This window comes from Chaetomium globosum, genomic scaffold (genome assembly GCF_000143365.1).
Source record: "Chaetomium globosum CBS 148.51 scaffold_5 genomic scaffold, whole genome shotgun sequence".
In the NCBI taxonomy this organism is placed as follows: Eukaryota; Fungi; Ascomycota; class Sordariomycetes; order Sordariales; family Chaetomiaceae; genus Chaetomium; species Chaetomium globosum.
This window is the reverse complement of record NT_165980.1, coordinates 1,230,605-1,237,832: the sequence shown is the minus strand read 5'-3', so window position 1 is coordinate 1,237,832 and position 7,228 is coordinate 1,230,605. Positions and strand designations below refer to the sequence as shown.

Below are 7,228 nucleotides of genomic sequence, written 5' to 3'. Positions count from 1 at the left end.
ATCATGTAATGGCTTTGGATGGTGGCTGAGGGCATAAAAAAGGCCTGGATCTAGCCGGTTGCCAAATGGTGGTTGATTTAGACCCGGACATGAATTGTTTCGTCCTCCCTCCAGTCTAGAAAAACCCAACTAACTAGCTTTCAAATCACCCAACCAAACCCCCAGCCAAACCAAGCATCCCCCTCCCTCATGACGCGGCTATACCCGTTGGCCCTTTCACCTCCCGGAATCAACTACCAGCGCAAACTATGTTAGATAGGGCAGCCCCCCCCCCCAAAAAAAAACACAACGGACAGGGATGCTGCTCACCATGCAGATGTTGTTCCCGTTCAGCAGGATCTTGTTGAGTTTGGTGTGGTTGCCCGAGTAGTCGCTACAAAACAGATCAGTTCATGGATCTCAGAAGCCGTGTTGGAGGTGCCCAGCTTACAACTCGGTGACGTTTTCGAGAACCATGTCTACGGAGAGGAGAGGGTGGGGTTAGGTTAGGTTAGGTTATCGGATGTATGCTGGATGAGAGACCACGGGGGCGAGGGAGGAGAGGGAGGTTGGACGTACTGACGTAGTCGTCGAAGCCTACTAGCGTGCCAGCGAATTCTGTGGGAGTGTCAGTATATCCATCCGTTTCTGGGTTCCTAGGTATTTTGGGGTGGGAGGGGGGAACTGGAATGGGAACGGAAGGGAGGCTGGTTTACCTTTGTCACCTTTCATGACCACCCAGATGCGGGACCCGACGCATTTGTCGATGAGTTCTGGGGTGTTTAGGTGATTAGCGGTCATCTAGATTTAGAACTTGTCCCACTTGTATAGCTGCTCCACATACCGAGGGGAAGGAGTTGAGAAGCCATGATGTCTTGTCTGGGTATCTGGTGTTGGCGGCTGTTTTAGTGGCTTCTGATGTATTTCAAGGGCCTGCAGGTCGCGGCCGTCGACTGAGCAGCGAGCTGCAGTGGGGATGCGATGGGTATTGTGTATTTACCGTACGGATCATACACTGTGGTCACGCAGAGCAAACATCGCGATAAATGCATAATCAGCTAACTGGTTAAGCGCCAACTCTTACAACCAACGATCGCCGTTTTCAGCAAAAGAGCCTTTGTCTCGCGTGTTGTCACTGCTGTTGGCGCGCGTCTGCCTGCCAATCCGCCAGCCTGCCAGTCTGCCTGTTAGCCAGCCTGCGCTCACTCCGCCACTACCTCTCAACCCTAGAGATACTTAAATCAGTTTGTTGCCCATGTCATGACATTGTGCAGCCATGGCGCCGTCCGTCCGTCGTCTTACGCAAGGCCAATGAGATTCTCACGTTTTCGAGGAGCGAGTCGTGCTGGCGTCGTCGTGGAGCGTTTCCAATGTCGTTCACACCGTCGCTTTCTATCCTCTTCATCGCCGTCACAATACCGGCTGTAAGTCACCCCCATCCACACGCCGCCCTTAGTTTTCGATTAGGTACAAATACTAACTTCACCCGCAAGGCGTCGGATTCATGTGAAAATGAGTTCCCGAAAAACTGCACACCACGTTTGGCATGTTAGTCGCGGCATCGTTTTCTCCACTGGCAGCAATGCGACCTATCGCCCTTTGCCTCCACTAAGGCACCACAGCGCCCCTGCAGCGGCTGCAGCTGCTTCCGAGGGAAGTTCGGTTGCTTTGCCAGCTATCCTGGCCGACACCAATGTGTTGGGAGAGTTCTCTGCTAGCCAGAGGCCCGAAGCCGTATTGGATAGTGGCTTTACAGCTATTCCGCCGGCTACTCGCATCACTACTACCACCACCATTTCGAGCACCGCCGCTACGGAGGGGGTTGCTACGGAGGGACAAAAGGGTGCTGCGACTGATATTGCGGCGAAGCCCAAACAGGAGGACATACCCGATGTCGCTGTCCCTTTTACCCCTCTGGATTACAAGATCCCCCACCAAGTCTTCCAAGCGGCGAGAAGGGCACCCGAGGGATCCCCTGAATCGTTTTGGACCTACAGATTGTACCAAGGCCCGGGGGAAAACGGCGCACTCGGTTCCAAGGTCAAAGTTCATTACTGCACCACCGCGCGGACTACGGAGGAAGTTGTCACAAAATACTTCCTGAACGAGAAGGTCGTTGGCTTCGACTTGGAGTGGATGGCCTATGCAAATAAGTACGCGAGTGCCAGGCAGAACGTCTCTCTCATCCAACTCGCCTCTCCGACTCGAATTGGACTTTTCCATGTCGCCATCTTTCCCAAGGACGACGAGTTCGCCACACCGACCCTGAAAGAATTCATGCAGAATCCTGCCATCACCAAGGTTGGTGTCTCGATCAAGGGGGACTGCACACGCTTGTCAAATTACCTACAGATCGAGACCCGTGGCCAGTTCGAACTCAGCCACCTCTACAGGCTTGTCAAGTACTCTGAGAGCGGGGAGCATAAATCAATCAATAAGAAGCTGGTGTCCCTGAGCACCCAGGTCAATGAATACCTTGGCCTTCCCATGTACAAAGGCGACGTCCGTACAGGCGACTGGACCAAGCGCTTAGACATGCCTCAGATTATTTGTAAGCTTCCTCCCGTCCCAGCGGAGGCAGTAGCTAACAAACAAAATCGCAGACTCCTCGTCCGACGTCTACGCGGGGGTCCACCTCTACGCCATCCTCAACCATCGCCGGCAAAAGCTTGATCCAGTTCCTGACCTCCCTCACCATGCCGAACTCAACCGCCCCATCCCATTCATCACCCGGGCCGTCGCAAAAAAACAGGAGGCCGTTACTGAGGCCATCGTTGTTGAAGACGACCCCGTCCTCGATGTCCAATCAGTAGCGGAGGCTCAAGTAGCCCTCGACAGCGCCCCGGTCGCCGACCAAACGAGCGTGGTCAGCAAACACCCGCCAAAACCGAAAGTCACCAGGCGAAAAACGCCTGTTGCGAAAGCGGCCCTCGACGTTGAATCGTCGGTCCAGCTAGACGCCACGCCGTCACCAAGTGTTTAGGTTAGAAGCCAACTACGGCAGGGGCTAGAAACCCCGGGCGCTAGCTAAAGCTAGGCTGAGAGGCAGCCACGCGCCGGCCGTTGAACGTAGTTGCGAACCGGGCGGGAGTAAACCTACCTACCCGTATGCAGTTGGTCATTTTTCCTCTTATCACATCGGACTAGATACAAGGTTCAGGCAGGGTCGAGCATACCGGAGGCATTTTGTATTTGAAATAGAGAGCCAATCTTGGGGGACGGTAAGAGTGCTACGTATATGAGGAAAGCACATAACTTTAACAAAACTCGAGACGATCAAGATAATAGATCCCACGAGTCACAAATGCATCTGTTCGGGTGAGAATGTCATCTAAGCGATCTGCACCACGGCATATCAACAACAGCACTCTTAAACTCAATCCCAATCTATCCATTCACTATCTGGGTATAACCTCCCCATCTTTTATATCAACCAACACTCCCACTTCCCATCCCCCAACCAGCCAGCCCCCTTACTCAGCAACAACATCCCTCCCCGCGTTAATCTGCACGCGCTTATCCTCCGCACCACTGACAATCCCCAGCTCGGCATCCCACACCACCCCAAACACCTTGCACCCCTCCCCAGCTACGGTCTTCTTCCCTCCCTTAGCCCCCTCGCGCTCAATGACATACACGGCCTCGCTCACACTGCCCAGTCCGCCCTCCTCCTGCGTGGCCGGCCGCACGCTGCGCAGGTCCCACACGCGGCAGGTGCCGTCGTGGGCGCCCGAGACGAGGGCGTACTCGTTGCGGGGCGACGCGCACAGCCCCACGGGCTTGTTGGCGTGCCCGCGCAGCGTCATGACCGACGTCGTCGCCGCGCTCGCCCGCGGGTCCACCAGCGTGATGTGCCGCGCCGCTGTGCCGGCGGCGAGTAGAGGGGAGGCGCTGTTGCCGCGGGGCAGGGCGCAGAGGGAGAGGAGCGGGTGGGAGGTCGAGTGCGTGGTGACCACCGTGCTGGTGGTGAGGTCGATGGTGCGCAGTGTGTGGTCCTGCGAGGCCGAGTAGGCGACCGTGCGGTCGCGCGGGTCGAAGACAGCTGCGCTGGCGGGCGCCGAGTGGATTGGCATGAGTGAGAGGGGCCCGCGCTGGGCGGCCGTGACTGAGGTGGTGACCTTGCGGCGCTTGGAGGTGTGCGCGTTGGGTAGGAGCGAGCTGTCCGCTTCGGGGGCTGACGCCTTGGAGGTGCTCCAGAACCCGATTGAGCCGTCGGCAGAGGCCGTCAGGATGCGCTTGGAGGCACCGTCGACTTCGAGCGAGTCGATTGAGCCGGTGTGGCCGTACAGTTCGAGGGTGGGCTTGAGATCGCCTGAGAAGTGGTCGCTCTCGGTGTACTTCCATACCCGCACCGTCCGGTCCATGCCAGCGGACGCGAGCTGGGAGTTGGTGAGGAATTTGGCCGCTTTTATGCTGGCTGTGTGTCCACCGTGACTTCCTGAAGGAGAGGTCGCAATGACCTGACCGGAAGCATTCCATATCCTCAGCAGGCCGTCAAACGAAGCTGAGAGAATCCTGTCCTGGCCGCGCTGGAAATTGTCGCCGGACCAGCGACCTGAGGGTGAGCTCGCGGAGAGCACATCGACGGCGCTGACCCAGTCGTCGTGCTCAAAGCTGGCTTCGTACACCGGAGGTATTAAGCTGCGGACGTATTGTAGGGTAAGGTTGGATTCGAGAGAGAGGCCGTTGTTGGTGAGGTAGTCTTCGAGGCTGGTTCGAAGGAAGCTCCCGTTAACGAGGAAGTCGAAGGGGATGGAACCGGTGTCGAGCATCGACTCGGAATTGAGGACACGAGAAAGGCCATAGCGGCGGATGTCTGCGGGTACGAGAAGTTGTCGCTTAGACTCGGGAAGCTGGAGATCGGCCTCGGTGGTGGTGAAGGTGACTTTGACCTGCGCCCCGGAGGCGTCTACCATTGGCTCGTCCATTGCCCTGCGTAATTGTCGTGTGTTTAATTAAGAGAGGTGGTGGTATTAAACTCGAAGCAAATTTTCTTTTTATTTCCTTTCCTTTTTGTTTTCCACAATTGGTTCATGAGCCGTCTTCTTTAGCAGTCGCAGGGGTCGGCCAGATCTCGAGATTTTTTTGTCCCTGCAACAAAAGTTCAGGCCCGATAAGCAACCCCACGATCTTATCGCACCCCGGTTAGCAGGCATGCACAGCGGGGCACCTGCCTGACGCGGCCCGTTAATTGCTGGTTACAAGGGTGTGAGAATACCGCGTCAAGCTTCGCAGGTAAGCGCGTCTTGACTTGCAACTAAGAACCCCATTACAGTGCCGGACTTCAAGATCGCTGACCGTGATAATGGTGACCCTCGACGAGATTGCAGGCACAGCTCTGCTTCAAAAGCCTTCGTAAGGTTCACACTTAAAATCAACACCAAACCAGTTATTTGTTACTGACTTAACTGTTCTGTAGCAATACACCGACTGCGAGTCTCGAGCGCCCTGAATCAAACTACAAATCCCTTGGCAACTTCTCCCTCCCGAATGACCGGCAATACAAACAGCAATTTGCCGATATATACTTCCTTCGTCTCACCAAAATCAGACCTGCTGTAGAAGAGGTTGCTACCGCAGCATGGCAGGATACTGTATTGGGCGGCGAGACCGCGACCAAGGTGGACCGTGTCTTGGATGTGCGCCAGGGCCAGTTATGCTGGGTTATTGGCACCGTCTACATGGAAATGCCGCTCAAACCCAGCGTGCTTGAAGATGTATCCAAAGATGTAAGTGCCATGCCATGGGTGAGGGGAGGAGGGAGACTAGATCAAGGTCATTAACTTGAATCAGCGCTGGATCTCCGCCCCTACCATGGCCGACCACTACTATGACGGGGCCGGGGCAGAGTCAATCATGCTCGAGGACGACTCTGGTCGGGTGCCTCTGGTTGGAAGCGTGCTCAAGGATTACTTCCTTGTCACAGGCTGTATTATCGCAGTCATGGGCACCGAGAACTCGGACGGTCAGTTCGAGGTTATTGACCTCAAGTTCGCCGACCTCCCTTCACAGCCAGGCCGCTGGTCCCTTTCCAAAGGCCCCAAGAAACCAAAAGTCAAAGACGAAGATGTCGAAATGGCCGACTCCTCACGCCCACAACCCCCCAAAAAGATCGCCATCGTCTCCGGCCTCGAGTTCTCAGGCACCGACACCTCCTACGCAATGGAGCTCAACCTCCTCCTCGAGTTCCTCCTCGGCGAAGCGCTCGACCCCGCCGCGCAAGTCGAGCTCTCCCAAATCTCCCGGCTGATCATCGCCGGCAACTCCATCGCCAAACCCTCCGAACACGACCCCGCCACGGACAAGAGAGTGCTCAAAAAGTACGGCTACGACTCGTCCTCGTACAATCCGCTCCCCTCCCAGCTCCTCGACACCTTCCTCTCCTCCCTCCTCCCCACCCTCCCCATCACCCTCCTCCCGGGCGCGCAGGACCCAGCCAACGTCAGCTACCCACAGCAGCCGATCCACCCAGCCATGTTCCCGAACGCACGCACTTACACGGCCGCACCGGGGGCGTCGGAACAACCGGGGTGGTTCGACCCCGTCACCAACCCGTGGGAGGGCGAGGTGGAGGGGTGGCGGGTGCTGGGCACGGGCGGGCAGAACCTGGACGACATCTGCAAGTATGTGGATAGCGAGGACAGGCTGGGCATGATGGAGGCCATGTGCCGGTGGCGGTGCAGCGCGCCGACGGCACCGGATACGCTGTGTAAGTTTTTTTCAAGATCTATTCACCCATTCACAGTCACATCTCCTGTCGAGTAAGAGAGAGAGAGAGAGAGAGAGAGAGAGAGAGAGCGCTAACGACAAACAAACAGGGTCGTACCCCTTCCAGGACGATGAGCCCTTTGTTATGAAGGACTGCCCCCACCTCTACTTTGTGGGCTGCCAGCCCGAGTTCGGGACCAAGATCATTGAGAGTCCACAGGGGCAGATGGTGCGGCTGGTCCTGATCCCCTCGTTCGCAGCAACCAAGGAGATCGTGTTGATAGACACCGAAACGCTGGACGTGTCAAAGGTGAAAATCACGGCTTGATTTTCGGGTCTAGCTAAAAGAAAGGAATAAAACGAAAAAAAGAATGTTAATGTAGGGCCAGCCGATGCCCTAGAGCAAGACGGTCAAGATGGTTCGCCCAGCTAAGCAAGCTGCCCGCCAATATCTACCTACCCTCCGCGAAGAGATCTTCCCGAATGTGTCCCTGGTATCTCGGTGGGAAATCCCCGTGTATCACCCGTTGCTCGATCAACG

The 7,228-nt window shown here is 56.2% G+C and overlaps 3 protein-coding genes across 3 annotated transcripts in view; 2 read left to right on the top strand and 1 right to left on the bottom strand.

The window, feature by feature from the left end:
* The window catches only part of CHGG_07225 (uncharacterized protein), a gene marked incomplete at both ends in the record, with an annotated part of 3,950 nt that extends 988 nt beyond the window's left edge, over positions 1–2,962 (top strand). Inside the window, 6 exons of the mRNA XM_001224880.1 lie at positions 297–484; positions 811–980; positions 1,254–1,403; positions 1,473–1,527; positions 1,613–2,530; positions 2,583–2,962. Coding sequence (XP_001224881.1) covers positions 297–484; positions 811–980; positions 1,254–1,403; positions 1,473–1,527; positions 1,613–2,530; positions 2,583–2,962 — 1,861 coding nt within the window. The remainder of the gene's footprint in view (positions 1–296; positions 485–810; positions 981–1,253; positions 1,404–1,472; positions 1,528–1,612; positions 2,531–2,582) is intronic.
* A 490-nt stretch (positions 2,963–3,452) lies between these two features.
* CHGG_07224 (uncharacterized protein) lies at positions 3,453–4,907 on the bottom strand (the record flags this gene model as incomplete). The annotated part of the gene is made up of 1 exon (XM_001224879.1): positions 3,453–4,907. The coding sequence occupies one exon, from the start codon at positions 4,905–4,907 to the stop codon at positions 3,453–3,455; it is 1,455 nt and encodes a 484-aa protein (XP_001224880.1).
* Positions 4,908–5,284: 377 nt separating this feature from the next.
* Positions 5,285–7,015, top strand: CHGG_07223 (uncharacterized protein; the record flags this gene model as incomplete). The annotated part of the gene is made up of 4 exons (XM_001224878.1): positions 5,285–5,334; positions 5,399–5,708; positions 5,773–6,688; positions 6,798–7,015. 4 exons carry the CDS (start codon positions 5,285–5,287, stop codon positions 7,013–7,015), a joined length of 1,494 nt encoding a protein of 497 aa, XP_001224879.1.
* Positions 7,016–7,228: the final 213 nt, after the last annotated feature.